This window comes from Rana temporaria, chromosome 12 (genome assembly GCF_905171775.1).
Source record: "Rana temporaria chromosome 12, aRanTem1.1, whole genome shotgun sequence".
Classification (NCBI taxonomy): domain Eukaryota; kingdom Metazoa; phylum Chordata; class Amphibia; order Anura; family Ranidae; genus Rana; species Rana temporaria.
The window spans coordinates 5,448,273-5,476,008 of NC_053500.1; the positions used below are offsets into that span (position 1 = coordinate 5,448,273).

At 49.5% G+C, this 27,736-nt stretch overlaps 1 protein-coding gene across 1 annotated transcript; it reads right to left on the bottom strand.

The window, feature by feature from the left end:
• Window positions 1–1,213: 1,213 nt before the first annotated feature.
• Window positions 1,214–27,471, bottom strand: LOC120918459 (protein spire homolog 2-like). Its single transcript, XM_040330047.1, has 16 exons — window positions 27,107–27,471; window positions 24,816–24,847; window positions 23,550–23,729; window positions 21,924–22,049; window positions 20,380–20,436; window positions 17,011–17,169; window positions 16,793–16,873; window positions 13,219–13,354; window positions 12,948–13,069; window positions 11,956–12,037; window positions 10,148–10,347; window positions 9,901–10,029; window positions 8,502–8,563; window positions 7,219–7,246; window positions 4,602–4,720; window positions 1,214–2,193 (listed from the first exon to the last, which is right to left on the bottom strand). Exons 1-16 carry the CDS (start codon window positions 27,330–27,332, stop codon window positions 1,980–1,982), a joined length of 1,953 nt encoding a protein of 650 aa, XP_040185981.1. The 5' UTR covers window positions 27,333–27,471; the 3' UTR covers window positions 1,214–1,979.
• Between the last annotated feature and the right edge of the window lie 265 nt (window positions 27,472–27,736).

Below are 27,736 nucleotides of genomic sequence, written 5' to 3' on the forward strand. Positions count from 1 at the left end.
TGTTTAATCCAAGTGTGGGCACCCAGCCGTGACAGCTTTCGGCTTCACGGCCGGGCACCCACTGCGCAAGCGACGGCGCGCCATCCAATTGGACAGGCGATCGCCTGGGACCTGTCACATGTCCCAGGTGATCGCCTACAGGGAGGGGCTGCAGAAAGGCGATTAGGCTTATTCGCCTTAGCAGCCCCTCGGCGGAAGGAGGAAGTGGGACAGGAAGTCCCACTCCTCCTGAAGCCCCCACTCCCCCCCAAAAAAATGACATGCCAATTGTGGCATGCAAGGGGGCGAGGAGTGGATTAAGCGGAAGTTCCACTTTTGGGTGGAACTCCGCTTTAAAGGGGGCTTCAAGATTCCAATAAACCCTCCTACAGACCCCCACAACCACCGGGCAAGGGTTGTGGGGACAAGGTACTTTGGGGGTCAGAAGCACCAAAGCACCCTCCCCTTGTTGAGGGCATGTGGCCTGGTACGATTCAGGAGGCACTCTCTCATCCCCCCTCTTTTCCTGCAGCCTGCGTGCAAGGATAAGGGTCTGGCATGGCTTTTTGGGGGACCACTACACCATTTTGGCGCATGGTTCCCCCTTAAAATCCATACCAGACCTGAAGTGCTTGGTATGGATTTTGGGGGACCCCCACGCAATTTACATTGCCTTTTTTTTCCAATGAGTTTTATATGTATATTGCCGAGACCCGACAATTCATTACAGCCACAATAAGTTTTAAATGACTATTTCCTTTAGAAATTTTATTTTGTGCAGGGACTGTTCTAAGCACAGGAATAATGCGCTACTTTACAGGCATACTATAGACACCCCCAGGTTTGGAATTTAAATGAATATTTAATTTTTGTTTCACTTTAAAATCACTGCTCCTGAAAAATTTTAACTTTTGCATTGATGCATGTCCGCTGGGGGCAGGACCCGGGTCCCCAAACACTTTGACAATATCTTGCATACAAGCTTTTAAAATGAGCACTTCTGATTTGTCATGTTCGTGTCCCGTAGACTTTAATGGTGTTGACACCAATTTTTTGGGCAAGTTCTGGTGCAAACCGAACCGGGGGGGGGGGGGGTTGTTCAGCCCATCCTTATTAGCAACATGCTAAACATACCGATAATGGGATTTCGGGTTTACACTTATGTGTACATTGCCACCGTTTAACATATGTTCAATTACTGGAATTTGGCAAAATTCAAGAACAAACAAAAAACTCCATAATAATCTTGCACTTTATTGGTAAATTTGACAGAATATACATTCTCCTCTCAAGCATTAAGCACAAAGCCATAATAAAATCAGGTCATACTTCAAGAAACAAGGCTGTAAAAAACACATGTAGTGAGAGGGAGCGTGGAACAAAGTCTCCGATACGAGAGACCAGCAAGGTCCATCAAATCCATGTACAGGGGGGGTTGGTGTCGGGTGAATCAATATCATTGAATTATTTAAATGTGTTATTAAGTGCATTATTTCAAAAACCATGCAAGAATAAAGGCTTAAAATATTAAAATATTTACAATTTCTTAAATATTGTGAATTTAGAACCATGAAATAAAATAAACGCTTTAATTTTATGCATATTCAGTGTTATAATAGTGGTCAAAAATTTGAAGGCATTACCCAATTTTTTTTTTTAACAAAAAAGAAAAAAAAAAGGTTAAAACCCTCTCCCCACCTGGGGCGTGTTCAAAAAAGTCAAAACTAAAAATGTGTTTTTGGGCAAATCTCAAAGTAAACAAGACAATTTTATTAAGACAGGCCTAGTCACAAGACAGGACATACAAATACATAAAACAAATACATAAAACAAATACATAAAACAAATACATAAAAAAAACACAACTTTACCAAGGACATCGCCCTTGGTCTTATAAAGTCTGATGACCTCCAACTGGAGCCAACTTCAAACCTTCTGAAATTCTTGAAGTCAACCAGTTTCGTAAAGGTAGTCTAAGTTACCACCTTATATAAAAAGGTTTATTGTCTTGAGAATGGTGTCGCAGATACAGACATGCTTCGGGATTTGAAGGTTCCTCCGGGGATCTCGCAGCTCCGATTCCTTTTGATTACATCCAAAATGTACTCTTGGCACTTAAGACATATGGACATTGAAGTCCAGTTGTACATTATCCATTTGCGAAATGCAAAGTCACTGGATGCGTTTTTGGGATGAAACATAACCAGAGGAACACTAGGAAGAAAAAGGTCAAAAAGGTAAAAAGTAGGTAGATTTATAAACCATTTAACTCATTAGCTTTGAACATGTAAAAGAAATTTCCAGATCAATTTGAATCTTCAAATGTGTAAAAGGGGGAACTTTTGGGACAGCAGGGAGGAGTATGGTAAAATAGTCTACTAAAAAAGGACAATGTTTTAGGACAGGGGTCTCCAAACTGTGGCCTGGGGGGGATGTGGCCCTTTGCTAGCCTTCATCTGGCCCTTGGGGCACCCTTCCTCCCCACTGACGCCAATGACGGGGCACCCTTCCTCCCCACTGACGCCAATGACGGGGCACCCTTCCTCCCCACTGACGCCAATGACGGGACACCCTTCCTCCCCACTGACGCCAATGACGGGACACCCTTCCTCCCCACTGACGCCAATGACGGGACACCCTTCCTCCCCACCGATATTGACGGGACACCCTTCCTCCCCACCGATATTGACGGGACACCCTTCCTCCCCACCGATATTGACGGGACACCCTTCCTCCCCACTGATATTGACGGGACACCCTTCCTCCCCACCGATATTAACGGGACACCCTTCCTCCCCACCGATATTAACGGGACACCCTTCCTCCTACTCACAGGTGTTACATGTACCCGACCACAAACCCTGAGGCAATGTTAATTTTCACTGATGCTGGGCCCAGGACATTTTCTACCCTCAGTGGCCACATTCCAGCCCCCATAATGCCTGAAGGACAGTAACCACTTTTTTGAAACATTCAGAGACCTGCTTTAGGGTACAACATCCATGCGGATCATGCAAATTAATGTAAATGGCCCAATCATTGGCAGCTCTGTCCTTCGAAAAAGTTTTGCCTATAGTTCTACTTTAAGAGCAAGGTCTGCTCAGTACAGACTCTGCTCCTTCGCATCTCAAATTGCCATACACCACATCCATTTCCTTTGAGGATGTAAACCAGGGGTCTCCAAACTATGGTCCTCCAGTTGTTCAGGAACTACAATTCCCATCATGCCTAGTCAAGTCTGTAAATGTCAGTATTACAATGCCTTATGGGTCACATAGTTCTGCAACAGTTGGAGGGCCTTAGTTTGGAGATCTTTGATGTAGACCAAGTCCCATACTGGGTTTTTAGCCTGAATAAGCTTAGAGCCAATGACCTGGGCACAACAAAAGCCAAGACTTTACTGTTATATACTTTCTGGTCAGCTTAAGACTGGCAGCCCTATGCCCACTCAGTATGGCAGCTTTCATGTTTCTATTGGCCTCCCTTTAAATAGCCGGGGGAACAGCTGACAAGATTTGTCCTCTCCGCTCTTAAGACCTCCTACTCAAGCTCTCGTCTCCTCCTCCCATGCTCATTTCAAGGATTTCTCCAGAGCCTCTCATTCTCTGGAACTCGCTACCTCAACCTGTGTCTGACTATCCCCTACTCTTTCTACCCTCAGATGATCCCTGAAAACTCATCTCTTCAGGGAAGCCTATCACCTCTCAAAATCTTTTACCACTTCCATCAGCTCATTCCCCACAGTTACAACCCTTTGTACCACCTGCCCCACCCTATTAGATTGTAAGCTCTTCTGCATAGTGCCCTCTTAAATCCCGTTGTATTTTATTATAACTGTATTGTCTCCCTTTTATATTGTAAAGCGATGCGTAAACTGTTGGCGCTATATAAAACCCTGTATAATAGTTCAAAAGGTAGGCAAGCATGGGCGTCCGCTGAAATTTTCAGGGGGGGGGGGAGCTCCTGCAGCGGCGATACACATTTAACCCTTTCTTCAAATGCTAGCAGGGGTTAAAAGCGCCCCGCTATCGGCCAAATAGCGCAGCTAAAACGATGGTAAAGCAGCACTTTTTAGCGACGCTTTACCGATAACGCGGCCAGTTGGCAGTGTGAAATGGCTCTTGAGATAATTCAGCTTCACTCCATGCCCATATAAATAAAGTTTAGAGAATGTACGGACCCTCCATCCAGAACAGACGGACCCCCTCCATCCAGAACAGACCGACCCCCCTCCATCCAGCACAGACCGACCCCCCTCCATCCAGCACAGACCGACCCCCCTCCATCCAGCACAGACCGACCTCCCTCCATCCAGCACAGACGGACCTCCCTCCCCCCATCCCATTCAGTACCTCAGATCAGCCATCAGCACGGCCGGGTCACAGCAGCTTCCCTCCCCCTGTGTACACATAAACACTGGAGGGGGAGGCGGCTTCAGTCTGCTCGCTGTGTCTGCGTGACATCCGGCCCAGGACCGATCAGACAGCCCGCAAGACTCTTCAACACCTTCTCGATTTTCCAGGGGGGGTCAATTGCCCCCCCTCACCCTATGGAGCGGACGCTTATGTAGGCAAGATGGTAGTATTCCAGGCTTAGGACGTTAAACTCCGACAAAACCTCACCTGGAGTTGTTCCAATGGAGCAAGTCCTTGTTTCGAGTAAGATCACTCTCCTGCGTGAGAACCAGAGCTTTGAAGAAGCTGATCGGTAAGTGCATGCACTTTTGGTGGGGCATCAACATCTGCAAAAAAAATTGAAAATCTTGGCATTACTTAAAATTCAAGCTAAGAATACATTTCTTTAAACGGTTGATGTTCTAATGTGGCTGAGAGACCCAACCTGACCTACTAAATAGATACCGTATTTATCGGCGTATACACTTTTTTGCCCTGAAATTCAGGGAAAAATCGTGGGTGCGCGATATACGCCGATACCCGCGCCGAGTTTGAACTACTGCATATACCGAGCGCAGTACACTCGTGTATAGTCGGGCAGGCTCGGCTCCTCTCGCGGTCACGTCCTGGACGTACAGGACGCACAGGAAGTGACCGCGAGAGGAGCCGAGCCTGCCCGACTATACACGTGTACTGCGCTCAGTATATGCCGGCGCGGTAGTTCAAACTCAGCACAGGAAGCGGGGAGGACACCGCAGAAGGACGCCGGACCCGACGAGGCCGCTGATTGACGCCGCGCAAGACACCAAAACTAAGTACTAAAATGTTTTTTTACAGGAATGCGGGTCCACTTTAGGGGTGCGCGCTATACACCGGAGCGCGCAATACCCCGATAAATACGGTAATTCCTCCCGACAGTGGGGTCTGAGAATTATTAGAAGGGAGTCTGGTAGAGGGAAGCTGATGATACCGTTTGAAATTGTAATGTGGGCCCTACAGGGCCAATACAGTATTCAATTGTAATTTGAAAACCATAGAGATCTGGATTTTTCCCTAGTTCAAAGCACTGGGTGGGCACACCTACTCAGAAGTATGGCTTGATCATAGGCACTGACTGCAAGGGATCATGGGAAATCAAGCAGTTTTAGTCGTTCCTGGAAGCATTTCATAATTTGCAGCCAAACGAAGGCAGCTTACGGGTCAGAAGCACTAATCCAGCTTGAAGTTGCCTTAGGTCAACCACAGATCCAAAAACCTATTTTAAAGATTTAATTCTGTAATCATTTCACCAATTAAGGACCGCCTCCTGCACATTTACACATTGGCACGGCTGGGCACATGCATGTACTGGTACGTCCTGTGCTAGTGCCCAGCCGTGGGTCGCGGGGGCACACGCCCGCGACCCGGTTCGAAGCTCTGAGACCCGCGGACCCGATCGCCGCTGGAGTCCCGCGATCGGTCCCCGGAGCTGAAGAACGGGGAGAGCTGTGTGTAAGCACAGCTTCCCCGTTCTTCACTGTGGCGCCGTCATCGATCGTGTGATACCTTTTATAGGGATACACAATCGATGACGTCACACCTACACCCACACCCTCCTTCAGTTGTAAACACAGATGAGGTCATACATAACCCCATCAGCGCCCCCAGTGGTTAACTCCCAAACTGCAATTTTCACAGTAAACAAAGCATTTTAAATGCACTTTTTGCTGTGAAAATTACAAAGGTCCCAAAAATTTGTCAAAATTGTCCGAAGTGTCCGCCACAATGTCGCAGTCACGAAAAAAAATCACTGATCGCCGCCATTAGTAGTAAAAAATTTTATTTTCATAAAAATACAATAAAACTATCCCCTATTTTGTAAACTCTATAAATTTTGCCCAAACCAACCGATAAACGCTTATTGCGATTTTTACCAAAAATATGTAGAATACGTATCGCCCTAAACTGAGGAAAATTTATTTTTTATATATTTTTGGGGGATATTTATTATAGCAAAAAGTTTAAAATATTGAATTTTTTTCAAAATTGTGGCTCTATTTTTGTTTATAGCGCAAAAAAATAAAACCACAGAGGTGATCAAATACCACCAAAAGAAAGCTCTATTTGTGGGGAAAAAAGGACACCAATTTTGTTTGGGAGCCACGTCGCACGACCGCGCAATTGTCTGTTAAAGCGACGCAGTGCCGAATCGCAAAACCTGGCTGGGTTCTTTTAGCTGCCTAAAGGTCGGGTCTTAAGTGGTTTAACAGGACGTCCTTTGTAACAGACCCAACTTTAAAATTGATCTGTGGAGGAAAATATATTTCAGTGGATGGCGGTTAACCCGGTTAAAGTCCAACTCAGGGGCGGTGCGTTTATAAGGGGGGCATGGGCGCCGCCCCCTCTCTAATACCATTGATGGATTCATGCATTTCTAAAGAGGAAGGGGTGGCGACGACAGGTGAAGGGGTTGATTTTAAACAGGAAGGGGTGGGGCACATTTAGATAGGGGGCGTTTTTAAGCTAGTATGAACATTTTATAAACCCCTTTCTCCTCTAAAGGGGTTCTAAGGTAAAGTTTTTTTACTTTAATGCATTAGGCTAAAAGCTTTCCATTTGCTGCTCCTTCTCTCCCTCCCTACTTGCATGAATCCTCCCTCGACAGTGCCGAGTTTCTGCAGCAGCCGAGTCAAATCCTGCGAGTAGGGATTGGGGGATGTGGAAAGTCGGGCTTGGGAGCGTACCTGCACAGGTGCCCTGTACCGAGATGAAACTGGGCTCATGTGCATTCCTGCCAACCTTTTTCTCAAATACCCCCAAGTCATTACAAGGAACCAACTCAACCCTAATTCCCAGAAGTATTTACCTCCACACGGCATTCCGAACAAATAGTCCTGCAAAATAAATGAGAAACATTTCTATAGAGCAATCAGAACCATCCAGGGAACCATTAAACCAGGTAAAGTGCAGCCAGAAATCAAGAGCATGTTCTGGTCTAAGGCGAGATATCCTTCTGCTTTAATGTATTCAATAAGCTTCTGGTGCAGTAGTCTCCCAGGGGGCCCGCTGTGGCCCTTTGCTTGCCTTTTTCTGGCCCTTGGGGCACAGTACCTAATTGATACATGGCACCATTCTGCCCCCCCTCGCCCCAACGAGGTACCATTCTACCCTCACCCCAACGAGGTACCATTCTACCTCACCCCCTCGCCCCAACAAGGTACCATTCTACCCCACCCCCTCGCCCCAACAAGGTACCATTCTACCCCACCCCCTCACCCCAACAAGGTACCATTCTACCTCGCCCCAACAAGGTACCATTCTATCTCGCCCCAACAAGGTACCATTCTACCCCACCCCTCGCCCCAACAAGGTACCATTCTACCCCACCCCTCGCCCCAACAAGGTACCATTCTACCCCCCCTCGCCCCAACGAGGTACCATTCTACCCCCCCCTTTCCCCAACGAGATACCATTCTACCCCCCCTCGCCCCAACGAGGTACCATTCTACCCCCCTTGGCCCCAACGAGGTACCATTCTACCCCCTCGCGCCAACGATGAGCTACTATTCTTCACCCCCACCCCCTCACACCAATGATGAGGTACTAATTCCTTCCACTGACCATTGATAGGGCGCTATTCCTTCCACTACTAATGATTGTGTACTTTTGTGCCCACGGACAATGGGACGCTACTCATACTACCGATACCAACATCCAGCCCCCCCTAAAGTCTGGAGGGCAAACTGGCCCTTTGTTTAGTACGTTTGGAGACCCTGTTCTAGTGTAAAAACCTAATACCGGTCTGGTGCAATCATCTCTACCACCACATTGGGCCCTCACTATGCTACCACTTCCAGTTTCCAGTCACAGGTTGGGGGTGCGACCTTGACCATACTGTGTAGCTGTGGTGAGGGAGGGTGAGGGCCTGGCTTTGTTTTCTGGCAGAGGCATCTGGCATGCAAACAAGGCTACAGAGAAAGTTTTGACAGTATTGGATCACGTACATATTTCAACTACATAGTTTGCCAATTTTCTAGATTTCAGTACATCTGGTTCAGACTCATAAGAAAGCAACTGGACCAAGTTTTCATTCATGAAATTGCAATGGATCAGGTCAAATGGAATATCTCCGGAACATGACAATCTTACCTTTCACAGAATTTGCAGAGGACCTGCCTGCACAAAAGCCTCTTGCGACAACTTGAACAAGCCTGCCATGCAGAAAATGGTGTTCAGTTTAACAAAATTAGTTTTACAGCATTTAATGCGATTATATCTGTGTTTATGTTGCATTTTCTTCACTTGCATAAGGAAGCATGTCTGCTTACACAGTATTTATACTCCATACCAACGCACTAGAACCACCCTTCATAAAATTAAAAGGGGCTGTAAAGCTTTAATTTTTTTTTAAACATTTCATACTTGCCTCCACTGTGCAGTTCGTTTTGCACAGAGTGGCCCCGATTCTTGTCTACTAGGGTCACTCAGCGGCTGTATGCTACCCGCTTCTGGTAACCCCCCTCTGGGAAGCGTGCACCCGAATCCTGAATTCGGCGTCCATAGCCGCCAACTACAGGACTCGGCCCCAGCCCCTCGCGTCATGAGAGCCAACAACCTATCCCCGAGAAGAGCCAACAACCTATCCCCGAGAAGAGCCAACAACCTATCCCCGAGAAGAGCCAACAACCTATCCCCGAGAAGAGCCAACAACCTATCCCCGAGAAGAGCCAACAACCTATCCCCGAGAAGAGCCAACAACCTATCCCCGAGAAGAGCCAACAACCTATCCCCGAGAAGAGCCAACAACCTATCCCCGAGAAGAGCCAACAACCTATCCCCGAGAAGAGCCAACAACCTATCCCCGAGAAGAGCCAACAACCTATCCCCGAGAAGAGCCAACAACCTATCCCCGAGAAGAGCCCGACTTTCAAGGGCTCAGGTAAGAAACCATCTGGAGACCATCTGCCACCCTCAGCAGAAGGTTCAACTTCATTCAAACCAGCGCTTACAGGCATAAATTATCCTCAGAATAGTATTAGCCAAACAATTCCATGTCCAATAAAGATCATATACAGTTATTGGCACCGCTGCATTGCTGTCAGACAATGCGTCATTTCACCCAAAAAATTGTCGCAAATCACAAATGTTTAGGCATTACGTTTTTCTTTGATTGTCGGAGGCGGGCCACGATGTTATGACGTCACGCCCGGCCTCTGCATTTAAAAAAAATGGCACCACCTTGGCTGGGGAGCCAGGATTGTTTATTTTTTTCCTTGATTTCAGGCTTCCCAGCCAAGAGGAGATGTGGGGTTTTATTGACCCCCTCATATCTCACTGTAAAGAGGACCCCGGTAGCTCGCACGCAGAAGCGAATGCATACGCAAGTCCCACCCACATATGAAAACGGTGTTCAAACCATACATGTGAGGTATCGCCGCAAACGTTTGAGTGAGCAATAATTTTTGCCCTGCAAACATACAACGGACAGTACTCAACTGTTGTAAATGCACCAATATTGATAGTCTCATACCTTAATCCTTGCCCTCACCTTTTGCCTCAGAACATCTCTACTGGACCGAAAGACTGACACCTCAGTTTTTACCATCAATCGACGAAGAGGAGCCAGCTCCAGGACCGTTGGAGGTAGACTAGACCTTGGAGAGTCCCAAGCCTGAGACTAGGAAACAAAAAAAACAAAAAGGCAGGTGCAATTTCTAGAATTCCCCAAAAAATTTACACTGGAATCATATGCAAGTTATCTATAAATAAGAGCACTTCACATGAATGTTTGATACCTGCTCATCCGGTGCTTCTCCTAGTAAGCCTTCGAAGGAGCTTGACCGCTTGTGACCAAAAGACAGCTTCTTCTGGACTGATGAAGAAAGCAGTTTGTCAGGAGTAGATCCACTGGTTGTTTGGCGGTCCGCTTGGGATGAGCCACAGTTCATTCGGAGGTCCACTTGTGATGAAGTCCACACAGGCAGGAAGGAGAGCTCTTAAAAATACGAAGACCAATTCACAAACTACGTAAAATTAAATTTAATGAGTTACAATACGGTGTGTAAGCTGCCATTTCTCTCCACAAAATTCAGTCTTCAAAAAGTAGAAATTCACCAACCCAGATGGATTAGACCAGAGGCAGTTCCTCCCGGATCTCAGTGACAGGATCTGGAGGATGATCCCCAGGAAAAAGATCCTAAAGCAGCCAGATTCAATTTTAAGTGGTAGGACCCCCCTGAAATGCCAGAGGGCTAGGGTGACCACATTTCCAAACTACCATTTAGGGACACCTTCCCTTCCCAAAAATCAGCTTGTTCAACAAATCACAGCACAGTGATTGGACACAAGAGGCGGGATTTATGATTTCTCCAACAAGCAGGGGCGGGCATTATGCTCCTCCAGGCATTGCCGGCCAGGACAAGTACTGTCCGTGAGTAAAGCGGTGATGTGGCGTCCTTTTTTGGGGGAATCAGATTGGCCCGGGGGGGGGGGGGGGTGTCTGTCAATTTCATTCCGGGACACTGTATTGTCCTGGAATGAAGGTGCCCGGGACAGACCTGCAAAATGAGGGACTGTCCCGGGCAAACCGGGACACGTGGTCACCCTACAGAGGGCCCTCCCAGGAGTTGGTGTCTTCTGAGCTGAGGCAGGGTGCTGGAGGGACTTTGACAGCTCCCCTGGGAGTAGGGCTTGGCACCAGTAGGGGGCTCCATGAGAGGTTCCTGTTATTCTATAGAAAACAATGAGTGGGATTGTATGCAGTCAGTGAGGTGGGTCGGTGATGGCAGGTGGGGAGCAGAGGACAGCAGTGACTCAGGTGTCACCACCTCCTTCAACAACCAGTTTATTTCAAAGACAACATGGGGGAGCGGCCGGGGTCTGGCCTTCCTCCAGGAGCGGCCGGGGTCTGGCCCGTCCTCCAGGAGCGGCCGGGGTCTGGCCCGTCCTCCAGGAGCGGCCGGGGTCTGGCCCGTCCTCCAGGAGCGGCCGGGGTCTGGCCCGTCCTCCAGGAGCGGCCGGGGTCTGGCCCGTCCTCCAGGAGCGGCCGGGGTCTGGCCCGTCCTCCAGGAGCGGCCGGGGTCTGGCCCGTCCTCCAGGAGCGGCCGGGGCCTGGCCCTTCCTCCAGGAGCGGCCGGGGCCTGGCCCTTCCTCCAGGAGCGGCCGGGGCCTGGCCCTTCCTCCAGGAGCGGCCGGGGCCTGGCCCTTCCTCCAGGAGCGGCCGGGGCCTGGCCCTTCCTCCAGGAGCGTAGGACAGTTCAATATGTAAGTGAGGCTTTGTGTGGGTGGGGCTTGTGTGGGCAGGGTCAGTCTACCCCTGCAGAGTATTTTGCATGGGTAAACCGCTGACTGTGCCTGTTTCTACCACCCCCTTCCCCCAGCCTTTAACAAGCGCCTCAAGTTTTAAATTTATTCTAGTGACACAAGTCCACTGCTGGTCAAAACGGACCTATAAGGAGAGTGCTGGGTTTTCATGGCTTGCAGCATAGGAAAATGAATTTGGGGTACCGAATGAGCGCCATTAAAGGTGCTTGTGTCTTGCCTGAATTAGTCAACCGACACTGCCCCCTAGGGGAGGCTGGAGGGCAGCATGGACTCTGCTTACCTGTGCTACTGGACGTTAGGTCTGGGAACTTTTGTTCCGAGGACGATTCCTGGCTTAATTCTGTGTTCCAGCTTATCCTTCCCTATAAATGACAAGACAGGACAGATTACACATTGTACTATCAATAAATCACATCTATCACTAACTGCATTATTGCTGACATTATGGAAAAGACAGATTTTTTGCTGTTCTGCCACCATACTCAAAAAGGTTACCAATTTAACTGCAGAGGAGATCAAATACGACCCAAAGAAAGCTCTATTTGTGGGGAAAAAGGACATACATTTTGCTTGGGTACAGCGTCGCACAACCGCGCAATCGTCAGTTAAAGCGACGCAGTGCCGAATCGCAAAAAGTGCTCTGGTCAGGAAGGGGGTCAATTCTTCCGGGGCTGAAGTAGTTAAAGATGTATTGACCACAGAACTGCATAGATTTCTGCCTGGCTTCCAGTTTTAATAGTAAAGCAAAGGTAAACTGTCCAGAAATAAAGTGGAACCTCGAATTAGGAGTATAATCAGTCTCAGCAGAACGCTCGTAATCCAAAGCACTCGCATATCAAAGAGAGTTTCCCCATAGAAGTCAATGGAAACGAAAATTTGTTCCGTGTTTACTTCAATGGCATGCAATACCGCAAGCGGCCAGAGGCGGGGGGGTGCCTGCCTCTGCAAACTTTGGGAGTAGTATTTTAGTCTTTCCGAACGGCTACGATCGGCTCCAACGCCCTACCCCCAACCTCAGGCCAAACGTGGTACTGCACACCGCTTTGGCCTGAATCCTGCTCGTTTCGCAAGAGAGACTCGCAAACCGAGTTATGATTTTTAAAAATACAGTGCTTGTATTGCAAAACACTCGTTAACTGCGTTACTCGCAATCCGAGGTTCCACTGTATTCAAATTTGATTACTAGAAAAACCGCTGATCATCAAAATGACCAGATCGTTCCCAAGAGATCTGGGTAATCTACTCCTCACCTTACTTGGATCTGAGGTTTACCTCAATCTGATGGTCTTGAAGATCAAAGGCTGGCACGTTCCACCTGGACTCTAGTCGGCGTCTATAGTTAGGACCGTCTGAAGGAACGGAGAACGGGCCATCGGCGATCCCCAAGTCTTCGTCTAAGAAAAGGAAAGTTCATCGGCATTCCTCAAAGACCGACTTTAAACCAAAACTTTTGCATAGACGAATAACGGGATCAAGTAACCAAAAAAAATGAAAAAAAAACTCTGAAAATGGTGTAAAAAAAAAAAAATCTGCCATGACTTACCAAAACTCACCCTGGGAAAATACTTTTTGCGCTCTGCAGATTTGAGTATGGACCTGGAAGACTTAATTTCAGACATCAGGAGTTCGTGTAGGCTCGGCTCCTCGTGTGGTTTCTCTTTCAGCTTACGTTCCGAGGCCTGAAACGAGACGGGATCATCGCTTTCATGAAGTTGTCCTTTAACCCCTCCAATACCCGGCTTTTCTACCCCCCTCCAATACCCGGCTTTTCTACCCCCCTCCAATACCCGGCTTTTCTACCCCCCCCCTCCAATACCCGGCTTTTCTACCCCCCCCCCCTCCAATACCCGGCTTTTCTACCCCCCCCCCTCCAATACCCGGCTTTTCTACCCCCCCCTCCAATACCCGGCTTTTCTACCCCCCCCCCTCCAATACCCGGCTTTTCTACCCCCCCCTCCAATACCCGGCTTTTCTACCCCCCTCCAATACCCGGCTTTTCTACCCACCTCCAATACCCGGCTTTTCTACCCACCTCCAATACCCGGCTTTTCTACCCCCCTCCAATACCCGGCTTTTCTACCCACCTCCAATACCGGGCCTCTTCTGGCACTTCTCTCCTACATGTACAAATCATCATTCTTTGCTAGAAAATAACTCAGAACCCCCAAACACCATTTGTTGTTTTTAGCAGACACCCAAAGGAATAAAATGGCAGCCATTGCAACTTATCTTGCACGGTATTTGCGCAATAATTTTTCAAACGCCTTTTAAAAAATAAAAAAAACGGTTTTCACGAATTAAAACAGTAAAGTTAGCTTAATTTTTTTGTAAAATATGCAAGATGAAGTTACGCCGAGTAAACAGATACCCAACATGTCGCACTTTAAAATTGCGCACACTTCGGTACCTAAAAATCTCCCTAGGCGGCGCCGTGACTCGTGCGCGCCTACGCAATATGGGGGGCGGGGCCTTATCCGCCGGGAGGAACGGTGTCAATCATCTGGGCGACCTCCCAGATGACATTCCTCCTCGGCAGAGAAACGCCTACTCCCGCGGGGAGAACTACCCTGAAGCCGGGTTGCAAAGATAGATTACAAGGTACGTACAGCCTAAAAAAAAATAAAAAATTGCGGACTGTACTTGTTACAAGTATAAGTAAGTTGGTCAGATATAAATGTTATTAGGGTGAACCTCTGCTTTAAAGACTGCATTGTGTTCCTAAATAAGAGTTCGGCTCCCTCTGGTGTCCATTTTTATGTTGTATCATTAAAACTTTGGTCCTGTTAAAACCCATAGAACAAAGCATGGTGGGTATCGTGGTGCAAGAGAAAGTGACTATTGCCGTGGATTGGATTAAGACTACAAAACCCACAATACCACTGTTATTCCAGAATGCAATGGGCAGGCCACACAGCCTGCTGGGGGGGAGGGGATAATAGGGAGACAAGGCCATTGCTTGCTCTCGAGACGCCATCTTTCAACCAACAGGAGGCCTGGTGTAGAAGAGCCTGGGCCTAAAGTTGGAGAGCGGATCGCCTGACAGAGGGATCCTCGTTGACATCCCAGCTGATTGAGCCAGGGAGGGACCGGCCTACACTTCACCATACTAGAAGCCATCCACCCACCTGCATTTGTGAGCGGCCGCGTGGTGAATAGGGTTGCCACCTCATCCCTTTAAAACTGAAAACATATTACACAGGTTCTCTGGCTGATTAAAGGTGCTAATTAAACTCACTTGGTGCCTTATCGACATTAAATTAGCCCCAGAACCTGTGTAATTACTATGTGTTCGGGGTTTAAAGGGGTGAGGTGGCAACCCTAGTGGTGAACCAGCGCCATCTTATCCACAGAGATCAGAGAAGGAACTACGGGCGGAGTATACCAGCGAGCCACGGACTTCTATTGGTGAGCAGGCACTAGCCTACCGAATATTTGACACAGTTGCAGAAGGGCGATTCCTGCCTTCTAAACTGTGCTTGCCGACACTGGCAGTCCTACAGATAGGAACACATTAAACCCAAGCGTTACAGCAGCTTGATCGTGATAGCGGGTTCTTTGCCACCACATCACACGTTCATCGATTACCCCCTTTTTTCTTCACTTATGTGGATTATAACTAAGTGCACCAGAGCTAGCTGAAGACCAACTGAACTTAAAGGAACAGTCATCACTTTATTCCTCTTCTAAGTTTACCACATAGGGTTACGTACCAGTTTGAACTGTCCACCAGAGGGAGCCATTCAGCTGTATGAATATTTTAATGTTTGATGTGACTATTTGCATTGCATTTACTGCTCTGCTGTTTTAGCGAGTGTGTGAGACTTGGTGGGGAAGTGTTCCGGCATCTTGGTGTTGGGAAAATCCTCCACTATACACTTACATCTGATCCCATGTTAGGGTAGATGTGTTCTGCTACAAGACAACTCTGAACTAGTTGCGTTTCCAAGACTCTTAGAGGGATCTGTAAATCTGCAACTGGTTAAGTTACCTCTTGTGTGAGACTGTCTATTGCAACTACGAGTGAAGTGGCCAGTACCAAGGTGACGGTAAATATATATATTTATACCAGTGTGGGTTTGTGGGGTTCCCTTTACCATTGGGTCCCACGTTCATATTGTCCAGTTGTGCCAAGGGGGGGTTTGAGCCAATTTTCTGGGGTTGACAGGCAGAGCGCAGACCCAAATCTAATCCAGCAGCTCCTACGGGGGTAGTGCTACACTTACAAATGGTGCGTCTCATTTTAGAACATGAAGTTCAGCGTATGGACATGGGCGTCCGCTCCATAGGGCAAGGGGGGCAATTGACCCCCCCTGGAAAATCATGAAGGTGTTGGAGTCTCGGGGCTGTGGGCTGTCTGAGCAGTCCCGAGCCAGATGTCACACAGACACAGTGAGCAGAGTGAAGCCGCCTCCCCCTCCAGTGTTTATGTGTACACAGGGGGAGGGAACCTGCTGTGCCCATGCCGTGCTGATGGCTGATCTGAGGGACTGACTGGGATGGGGGTCCGTCTGGGCTGAATGGGGGGGGTCTGTGCTTGAAGGGGGGGGGGTCTGTGCTTGATGGGGGGGGGGGCCTGTGCTTGAAGGGGGGGGGGGTCTGTGCTTGAAGGGGGGGGGTCTGTGCTTGAAAGGGGGGGGTCTGTGCTTGAAAGGGGGGGGGGGTCTGTGCTTGAAAGGGGGGGGGGTCTGTGCTTGAAAGGGGGGGTCTGTGCTTGAAGGGGGGGGGGTCTGTGCTTGAAGGGGGGGGTCTGTGCTTGAAGGGGGGGGTCTGTGCTTGAAGGGGGGGGGGGGTCTGTGCATTCTCTAGGCTTTATATGGGTATGGAGTGAAGCTGAATTACCTCAAGAGCCATTTCACACTGCCAGCTGGCTGCGTTATCAGTAAAGTGCAGCTTTATTATCGTTTTAGCGGCGCTATTTGGCCGCTAGCAGGGTGCTTTTAACCCCTGCTAGCATTTGAAGGGTTAAATGTGACTATGGCCACTGCGGAAGCGCACGCCCCCTAAAAAAATTAAAAAATCAGCGGATGCCCATGTGTATGGACTTGGCTTCCTTGCTTATACTCCCAAAGGGACAATGTCTGGAGCCCTCTTGGGGACCTCACAGACAAACTACTTACCGGTTTCAGCGAGCGAAGCAGATCCAAGATGACGACATTCTCCTCACTCTTGTTTGATCGGCTACTGGACAAGTCACTGTCCTAAAAACATGCAAATCTAGGTTAGCATAAAAACACCACATTTTTGCGACCCCCCCCCCCCCATTTTATCCTGAACAATTTTTCCTGGATTTGGGCTTTACAGTGAACATCTCAGCCGCCTCTTTTGACAAACTTACTTGGACTTTTCGCAGTGTGTACTTCTTACAGCGGATGTCCTCCATTAACATCTCATACGGCGCAAGTTGATACTCAACTGGTTGCGATTTGGAGCACCGTTTGGAGCAGAGTCTCAACCCAACACGGAGCTCTTTCATTACACCTTTCCACAAGGCACTCTGCAACAAAAACCAACATCGTTAATTGCCCCTTTAGTCCGCACCGAGCCATTTGTACAGATACCCCAGAATTAGAGGCAAAACAGTGGGGTACTCAAATGATGCCCTACTGGTTCTCATACTCAGTTCTACATTTCATTACCTGGACCAAGTACCTCCTGGAAAATAGGCATAGTCCCTCAAATACCCAACTCATTCATAGGAGCTGGAGACCAGGAAGGGGCTGTGAATATCTTCTATATTCGACAGCTGAAAGAACTCCATTACATAGACATGCAGATTGACTACAGTCAGACTTGAGACATGCAATAGCTCATTTAGCAGACAAAAGTTTGCTAGTCATGAGACCAGGTACAAAAGTTGTATACCCCAATTAGATGGACAACCAAAATTCTCAATGGAATCCCAGCAAATGCCCCAATTTCAGGATTCAGAGACAGAAGAAAAAGGACTAGTGTTGTAGAAATTTTATGAAGATGTACTTAATATGTATTGTCATAGTGTTGCCCAGTGTTCGTAATCCCGCTCTAAAGAGCTGTCTGGGGCAGACTGACACTGGTTGAGTCCTGTCTGGTAGTGGAAAACTTCCTGGGATTGGAGAGGTGTTTGCAGATTGGGGGGTATGTCCGCCAGTGAAGGGCCCCTGTGCGATGCACAGAACGATCATCTGGGGGGGGATATGTTCACTCCGCAAGGATATTATCATTTATAGGCGGATGTATGCCATTGTCTCTGCTGTGTCTGATCAGCACAAGTCGAGATTCGTAGCTTGCACCTGCAGATAGCCTCCCATCCACAAGGAACAGTAGTATAATACGGGTATGCGATAATACGCAGAATAAGGATCCCTATCAGCGGAAATACAGGAGTCTTTGGGTTGTTATGGTCAGAGACTGGGTCCATGTTTGAAAGCCATGCCTCTTTGTTTAGCTTCCATGCATCCAGTCTCTGCTCAGACACGCCCATAGGACTCCTTTAGCCATTATTCATTGGTTGTTTGTATTAACTCATTCTGTCGGAAGGATTTCCTGTTAAGTCATATCCTGTGATGTCACTTCCCATAGAGGAAGCGATTGGCTGCTGGAGCCATCACTTCCTGTTTGTCATAGCTTTTGTGATGTGAAGCAGACTGGTCTCTGGGCAGTCATGCTGATGGAGCCGAGACGTGAGCTGTGGTGATGTCCGTTTACTTGGGGATATACGGGAAATGGAGTGATAGGTAAGATGCATTATATCAGACGGAATGTGTGTGTAGCACTACCCCCGAACGAGCTGCTGGTTTTATTTGGGTGGCACGTTACCTCCATCTTTCCGCTGTCTAGGGTGCTGGATGAGAGATGCAATAAAGTTAATGTCCACACAGTCTATGTGTTTTCTGTGCTTTATTATCCAGCCGGGTAAAAACTGTAAAAGTAGCAATAGGTGAATGGATAGAAGAAATGGAAAATGGCGGATTCAGGGTTAACAGTGCGGGTATAGTGCATCTGGATATGCCTCTCTCACCAGCCTAGCAGCCAGAGTGTCACTCGGAACTTTAAGGTGAAGTCTCTGCCACAGACCTTTCTAAAGGTGGAGATAGTCTCGGTCCAAAGTCCTTCTCAACTGGATTCAGCACCCGGATATCCTTCAAACCGCTTTAGTTATGTCAGGAACTGATAGGCGACCATCGTTCAGCCTCTCAGATACGAAGCGTCCTTCGATGAGCAAGTAGGCCTCTCCTGAGACACCAGCCTCGTTCTTGGTATCCCCCAGACAGGTTCCTCATCGGTCGGCTTCCTCCCACTTTGGCCAGACAGCACAGGACCACTTGCAAATTGTAGACTCAGTCTGCCTGAGTCTACGAGGTAGAATAATGCTCCGGACCAACATGGCCCCGAAGCCAGTAACACTGCAACACACCCCAGCCAGGAGGGCCACACAGGCATGGTAGGACGACTGCCCAGGAGGATGGCGCGGGAACAACGATGCAAACCAATGACGTCTGTCCCCTAAATACCCCTTCCCAGTATGCACAGCGAGGTGATCAACCCTCCTGATTTGCTGCCCGAGAAGAATCCACACGACCCTGACCTCACTGCTGCCACCTGCAGTCTGGGGGGCCTGAGTCACCAGACAACAGCCATGGGCACACAGTACAGCCAGAGCTGGAACAGAGGCCCTTAAATTTAGCCAAATAAACATGGTCAGAGGCAACCAACTCTCTGACCCCCTCTAAATTTACAGCAGCACCTGCTATGAAAGTAGCCAGGCGCTACATATGCTTATTACCACATGAGATATGGTGTGTGCCAGGGATGGACTGGCCATTGGGACTACTGGGAGTTTCCCAGTGGGCCGATGGCTCAGTGGGCCGGCTCCAGTGACAGCGGACCGCCTCCCCCCTCCGCTCCTCTGTCTTTCTCTCCCCGCAGCACTCACCTGGGGGGGAGGCAGAGAAGCAGGGGGAGGACCAGAGGAGCAGGGGGACGACAGGAGCATGGGGGGACCAGAAGGAGCACTGGGGAGGGGACAGACAGCTGACTCAACAGCTATGGCCTAGGAGTTTCTCATTTCTGCCTAATCTTGTTCCATGGGGGGCACCGAACTGATTCTTTGCCCCTGGTGAAATAATGTCTAGCTTCCCCACTGGTACTGCCTATAAGAGTACTTGGACCAGCCATTCTACTCTAACTAGAACAGCTAGTGGCTAGTGAAGGGGGAGAGGGGGCTTGGGTGGCTGAGGAGGGGGGGGGCAGAAGTTGTCCGGCCACCATAGGAGAGACCCGTCAAAGTGGGCCAGTCTGGATGAAGTCCAGGGCCAACATTTTTGTCCCAGTCCAGCCCTGGTGTGCGCTCTGCGTACAGCCATATCTCCACGACACTAGTAATATTTGTGAACAGAGTAGTGTCCCCGTGGGGAAGATTTACCTTCTGCCCTGGTGACCGTTATCACTAGGACAGAAAGGGATGAGAGATCAATTTACTACAGCTGTCCACAAACAGGAACCAAGGAGAAATTGACCAACATTCACCCGTTTGGGTGACCATTAAGATTTCCAATTAGCTTTTGAGATCTCTTCCGGTTGACTTTAAAGAACGAAGGGAAACATACCCAAGGACAACCCTAAAAAGCTTCTACCCACTCTACTTTCCAATGTTGTAGAACCCTTCCCCACTATTTAAAGTAAAGGTTTTGGCAATACAAATGCCTAAAATGGAGCAAAGCCTTACCCAGTTGTCAAAAACCACAGAGTCATTCTCCTCCTTGCTCCCCAGTTTCTTCAAATTCTGAGAAAATAAAAAAAAGTTTAAGACAGTTCAAACTATAGTATAGTAAAGGCTTCTCTGGATTGAAGACAGGCCTCAGTTGAGTACAAGCTACTGCATTTTTATGGGTGTGTACAATAGAGACAAGATATATTAGAATCAGTGGATTATGAGCTTACGCGCATTGTCTATTGTTGTGACTTGGATGAGGATCCCGTCACATTTTGTGGCAAGCTACAGAAAGCCAGTTCATTCCAAGGGGTTCATATACTTTTTCCCCACTGTAAATGGTGCCCTATGGTTAGGGTGACCCTTATTAAAGGAGGCCCCCAGATTCCGATAAGTTCCCCTCCTGCAGACCCCGACAACCAATGGCCAGGGTTGTCGGAAAGAGGCCCTGTCCTCAACATGGGGACAGGTGCTTTGGGGTGGGGGGCCACACGGCGCCCCCCTGCCTCAAAGCACCTACCCCCCCATGTTGAGGGCATGCGGCCTGGCACGGTTAAGGAGGGGGGCGCTCGCTCGTCCCCACCCCCTTTCCTGACCGGCCTGCTGCTTGGATATGGGTCTGGTATGGATTTTGGGGGAACCCCACGCCGTTTTTTCGGCGTACGGGGTTCCCCTTAAAATCCATAGCAGACCCAAGGGCCTGGTATGCTCCTGTAGGGGGAACCCATGCTGTTTTTTTATTTGAAATTTGGCGTGGAGTTCCCCCTCAAGATTCATACCAGACACAGTGCTTGGTATTGGCAGGGATCCAAGTGGTATTCCTGTTCAATATCGTGCCGTGGCAAAACGCAACTAATCACACTGTACAAATGCAGCCGACCGCTGTGCCTGGAGTCTTAAATTCTAGCAAAACAAACATGCTTTTAGCTGCGGCAAAACAGCCGATCGTGTGAAAGGGGCCTAAAGCAGTGATGTGGCGGCCTTTTTTGGGGGCATCAGATTGGCCTGGGGGGTGGCCGTGTCGGTTTCATTCCGAGACACTATTGTCCTGAAGGTACCCGGGACAGACCTGCAAAATGCGGGACTGTCCCGGGCAATCCAGGACACGTGGTCACCCTACCTATGGTAGACTTGTACTGAACCTAGGGTTGCAATCTTTACTTCAAGCCAAACCTGAACACTTTAGTGGCCTGGGACACCTTTTGGTTTCCCCAAGGAGAGTAGTAATGCGGTGTGCATAGAGTGCCACAGCAAAATGTTGGTGTGGCCACATTGCTTTTGCTGGCATCACCCTGCCCCCCAGGCAGCTGCCTGCAGCTCCCAGGCGGCAACAGATTTGTGTGCGACCATCTTAGTTATTTGGGGAGCCACTGCCTGGTCTGAAAATTGTGTCTGGGTTTCAGTCCGCCTGAAACCCGGACACATGAGTCGAAACCTGGACTGTCCGGGTGAATCCCGGATAGGTGGCAACCCTAATTCTACCCATTATCTGGTTATACACAGACTACAACTTCATTACACAGGACATTAAGTTATGGAGTTCCAGATCATCACTGTACCTGTTTGGATTGCTTTATGGTCTGCAGGAGATTGCAGATCTCAGCATGTACTCCATATTGCATGCGGCACACTGCTTTGTAGTGTCCGGGGGCATCAGTGGGAAGGAAAAGCCTTTCGACGCACACCTGAAAAACAAAACAAAAGGATTCCGGCTGCAGGGCATTTAAGGAATTTTTCGTGTTTAGCGCAGATTGCTGCAAGGGAAAGTGAAATCCAGGCCTACTATCCACCATAGAGCATCACAAGAAAGGCCGATCACAGACACAAGATTTATGAGGAAACTGGGCTAATGAGAAGTCTTTTAAAAAAGGTACCACATCCCTATAGAAAGATTTTTTTTTTAAAGAATGGGACTTTAAAGTGGTTGTAAACCCTTACAGACAACTTTGAAGTACAGGTAGGCCCAGATTAAGGCCCAGATTAAGGCCCAGATTAAGGCCCAAGAAATATCTCCTTGACCCACACGGTTAAGGAGATATTTCCAAGACAACACCAATCTCTACGGCACGCAGGCGTGCTGCTACCAACGGAGTGACGTCATCACTGCTCCGGCCAGTCACAGCGCCGGAGCAGCAAAAAAAAAATTTGTCAAAAATTGTTATGCAACCATATATAATTAGGCATGGAGCACACAGAAGATGAAAACTGCAGTTTATTGGCGTTTTTTTAAAAAGCCCATAAACTGAACTCTGAACTATGTTAGCTTATGTGCCCATGCAGACATGGGCGTTTTTTAGCGTTAATGAGCTCTGGAGTTTATTGGAGCTTTTTTCTGAACGCCCGAAATTTGGGTTCAAAGTGCAGTCTTTCGGCAAAAAAACAACAACAGCCGCTCAAAAAAACACAACAGCCGCTCAAAAAAACACAACAGCCACACAAAAAACACAACAGCCACTCAAAAAACACAACAGCCGAAAAAAAACACAACAGCCGAAAAAAAAGGGCGGGGGGAGAGCGGAAAAAGATAGTAAAAAAGCCATGTTGGAAACCATATGTAGAAAATTGACATAAGCCGATGACCAGAAGGAAATACTCCCCATGGTAGAATACACTTGTAAAAATGGGAAACTAGTAAGGAACTAGGTTGGTGGAACATCTAAATAAGTTGATGCATCTGTAAGCCAGACACGTTTCATGGAACTCCAATCTTCAGGGGTAGATGCGTCATGAATCTACAACAGGGGTCTCCAAACTTTCTAAACAAAGGGCTGGTTTACGGTCCTTCAGACTTTAGGAGGGCCAGACTGACCATCGGGAGTAGAAAAAGTCCTGACATCAGTGGGGGTATGCCTGTATCATTTTGTTTTAGGGGAAATGTGCCCCATTTTGGGTCTCATTGGGCCCCATTGCAGGTCTCATTGGGAGGAATTGTGCCCCTTCATTGGTGTCATGGGGGGGGGGGGAGAATCATGGCCCCGAGGGCCAGGTAAAAGCAATTGAATCTGAGACTGTTTACTCTTATAAAAAGGGCCTGGAGTCTTCATAAAGGACATCCAACATTCTGTATTCTAGCCCCAAAGAAAGTGGGGCGCCATAAAGTGAAGGGGAAATGTGCAAGCTAGAAAATAAAGCAGGAAATCGCATTTAACATCTTTATTTGGTAACAAGTTTTGGAGGGTACCTACCTTTGCAACATCATAGAGGGTGATCTTCCACAAATCACCAGTGGGGGATGTGCAGGTGGCTTTGAGGCCGACCATGCGGTAGAGCAGATAGAGTAGCGGCTCGCTGAGAACGCGTTCCATGTCATTGCTGAGGCCCCAGTCCAGGGCAGAGTACACCACCTTCCCGAGCTGCTCAATAACCTGAGAAGACATGACCAGTTACAGGCACACCAACATTTACTCTTCTAGGAACCCCCTTAACCCAACTCCAGTTTCCAATATCCCCCCCACCCAACCCAACTCCAGTTTCCAATATCCCCCCCAAACCCACCCACCTCCAGTTTCAGTTTCCAACACCCCCCACCAAACCCACCCAACTCCAGTTTCCAACACCCCCCCCCAAACCTATCCAACTCCAGTTTCCAACACCCCCCCACCCACCTCCAGTTTCCAACACCCCCCCAAACCCACCCACCTCTAGTTTCCAACACCCCCCCCAAACCCACCCCCAGTTTCTAACACCCCCCCAAACCCAACTCCAGTTTCCAACACCCCCCACCTCCAGTGTCCAACACCCCCCCGCCCACCCCCAGTTTCCAACACCCCCCCAAACCCACCCAACTCCAGTTTCCAACACCCACCACCCACCAACCCCCAGTTTCCAAGACACCCCACCCACCTCCAGTTTCCAAAAAACCCCCACCCAACCACAGTTTCCAACACCCCCCCACCCCACCCACCTCCAGTTTTCAACACCCCCCCCCACCTGACCCCCCTCCAGTTTCCAACACCCACCCCCCTCCAGTTTCCAACACCCACCCCCCAACCCCAGTTTCCAACACCCCCCCCCCCCCCCACACCCAACCCCAGTTTCCAACACCCCCCCCCACACCCACCTCCAGTTTCCAACACCCCCCATACCCACCCCCAGTTTCCAACACCCCCCATACCCACCCCCAGTTTCCAACACCCCCCACCCACCCCCAGTTTCCAACAACCCGACCCCCCCCCCCCCAACCCACCTCCAGTTTCCAACTCCCCCCCAAACCCACCCACCTCCAGTCTCCAACACACCCCCCCCCCTCCGACCCAACTCCAGTTCCAAACACCCCCCCAACTCCAGTTTCCAACAGTTTGTAAGCAATCTTGGCATCCGACAGGCCACAGGCAGAGCGGCATACCGCCCCCCGCCAATGGGCCACCCAGCTACCTTATACTAGAATGCATGTATTACCGCACCTCACAAATGTGATTGGAAGGTCAGGGAAGAACAAAGCTGATGGTTACCTTTTCCTCTGATTGACAAGCGCCCACCATACCTAGAAGGCACAGAACACATTGTTAGTAGAGAACATAATAAATTGCGGAATATTCATCTCAGAACAAATTAAAGGGGTTGTAAAGGAATTATTTTTTCCCTAAATGGCTTTTACCTCCTTCACTTACCTCATCCTTCCATTTTGCTTTCTTCTGAGAAATCCTCACTTCCTGTTCTGTCTGCAACACCACACAGTAATGCGAGGCTTTCCCCCTGGTGTGGAGAAAGCTTTTTGCCCGTACGCCTCCCCCACCACTGTGCCCGAACGCCCCCCCCCCCCCCCACTTACCTGTCTGTGGGGCAGCAGGTCATGGCAGTGGCCACTCTCATCGACGTCTTCTCCTGTCCTCTTCCCGTCCTCTGCTGTGATTGGACACAGGCGTCCAATCACAGGTGACAGGTAACAGACCCGAGCACCCAATCGGCTGAGGGGAGGTCCAGCGCCAGGAAAGCAAATATTCGCTTTCCTAACAGCGCAGAGTGAACCGCGAACGCCCACCAGCATGGCGCCTGCTGTTCACCTTTTTGGATGCCTATTGGAGCTTATGGCTCTAATCAGGTGCTTCCAAAAAATACCCCGTCGCTATAATTCAGGTGCCCAAAAAGGGGTCGGGCACCTAAATAGGGGGTGGCAGCAGCAGCCATAGATTCTTGCAATGCAGGAATCTATGGTGAGAGAGGGGGGGCGGCGCCCGTGCACCCTTTATGGACGCACCGCCACTTCAACCGATTGCGATACCAAAGTTAAATCTCTAGTCGTTTTACACCAATGAGAGCCTTCAAAGCCCCCAAAACTCTTACCTGATGTCGTGACTCCCAGATACTCAAGACACCTATGTACACTAAAAGGTGGGTGGGAGGAGAGCTCTTACCATGCGCCAATCCAACTTCCTCCTCAGAAAAGCTCTAATGCCCCTTCAAAGCTCACCCAGATAATATACCCCTTCAAACCGCAACATTTAACCTATGGCCAATACATTTCCCATTAATCCCATCATGTAGGGCACTGGTTCTTAACCCCGTCCTCACTCACCCCCAACAAGCCATGTTTTGGGCATTTCTCATAAATAGCTGCCCAAAAGACCAATCCAATGACCGATTTAACCACTTAAGGGCCAAGACTTTCAGATTCAGTGTTTACAGCCGCTGCAATTGATGGACCACAGCCAACACCCTGTACCCACCCAACTCCAGCTTCCAATCACCCCCCCCCCACCTTCCAATCAACACCCCCCCCACCTCCAGCTTCCAATCAACACCCCCCCCACCCCCAGCTTCCAATCAACCCCCCCACCCACCTCCAGCTTCCAATCAACCCCCCCACCCACCTCCAGCTTCCAATCAACCCCCCCCCCACCCACCTCCCAATCAACCCCCCCCCCACCCACCTCCCAATCAACCACCCACCTCCAGCGTCCAATCAACCACCCACCTCCAGCGTCCAATCAACCACCCACCTCCAGCGTCCAATCAACCACCCACCTCCAGCGTCCAATCAACCACCCACCTCCAGCGTCCAATCAACCACCCACCTCCAGCGTCCAATCAACCACCCACCTCCAGCGTCCAATCAACCACCCACCTCCAGCGTCCAATCAACCACCCACCTCCAGCGTCCAATCAACCACCCACCTCCAGCGTCCAATCAACCACCCACCTCCAGCGTCCAATCAACCACCCACCTCCAGCTTCCAAAACCCCCATGGGGCCCACAATCCATGGGGCCCACGGCGGCCACAATCCATGGGGCCCACGGCGGCCACAATCCATGGGGCCCACAATCCATGGGGCCCACGGCGGCCACAATCCATGGGGCCCACAATCCATGGGGCCCACAATCCATGGGGCCCACAATCCATGGGGCCCACAATCCATGGGGCCCACGGCAGCCACAATCCATGGGGCCCACGGCAGCCACAATCCATGGGGCCCACGGCAGCCACAATCCATGGGGCCCACGGCAGCCACAATCCATGGGGCCCACAATCCATGGGGCCCACAATCCATGGGGCCCACAATCCATGGGGCCCACAATCCATGGGGCCCACGGCGGCCACAATCCATGGGGCTCACGGCGGCCACAATCCATGGGGCTCACGGCGGCCACAATCCATGGGGCTCACGGCGGCCACAATCCATGGGGCCCACGGCGGCCACAATCCATGGGGCCACTTTTCACTTTAGTTTGCCCCCCCAAAAGCACCAGCCGCCACTGCTGGAAAAACTCACACCAGGAGGTCACAGCCTACATACCACTTACCAGCAGATTGAGCAAAAGAGACGGCTCCATCCTGGTGAATGAAGATGCTCTCCACGCCTCCCAGCACCGGCAGCGGCTTAGAAACCTGCCGGATCTGCTGGCATTTGTAGCTGCATTGGTAGCACAGGGCCCAGGCCTGCTCCTCTGTGATGACTTGTCCCGAATTCTTCAATATCTCTTTCAGCGTCACCTTGCGCTGAGGCTCTACGGAGCCCCAATCAGTCATTTCTCATATGTTCCCCTTTGATGGGTCTCACCAAACTTCCAAAAGCCAGAACGTGGCTCTACAGTAAATCAAACAGAGAGGCCAATCATGTGGCTTCCACCAAACCTGAGCACTTGGCCCTTCCTGCCTTTTGTAGGGCCCAGCGGGCTGCAATTTCCCATCAGCACCAATTAAGACCTGGAGTCTTAACCCCGTCCTGCCCTTGTGCACCACAGATGAAAGGTCAGGTGGTTACATGAGGACTTCTAATATGGAGATGTCCATCACACTGCGGCTTACCAGAATTGTCCTGGATAAGTAAGTCCAGCTTTCCAAACTTATATATAGTAGATGTAAACCATATTTGGACATTTCCTTTGCTAAAGCGCCGCGTATCATAACCACTTCACCCCCCCGTACCATTT

What these genes read in the sequence shown, in the direction of transcription:
- LOC120918459 (XM_040330047.1), bottom strand. Translation starts at nt 27,332, where the DNA reads ATGACTGATTGGGGCTCCGTAGAGCCTCAGCGCAAGGTGACGCTGAAA. An exon ending in CTTGTCAATCAGAGGAAAAG is followed by an intron (nt 23,730 to 24,815) that starts GTAACCATCAGC and finishes ATGTCTTCTCAG; the next exon opens with GTTATTGAGCAGCTCGGGAA. An exon ending in TTTTCCCAGGGTGAGTTTTG is followed by an intron (nt 13,070 to 13,218) that starts GTAAGTCATGGC and finishes TCCTTTTCTTAG; the next exon opens with ACGAAGACTTGGGGATCGCC.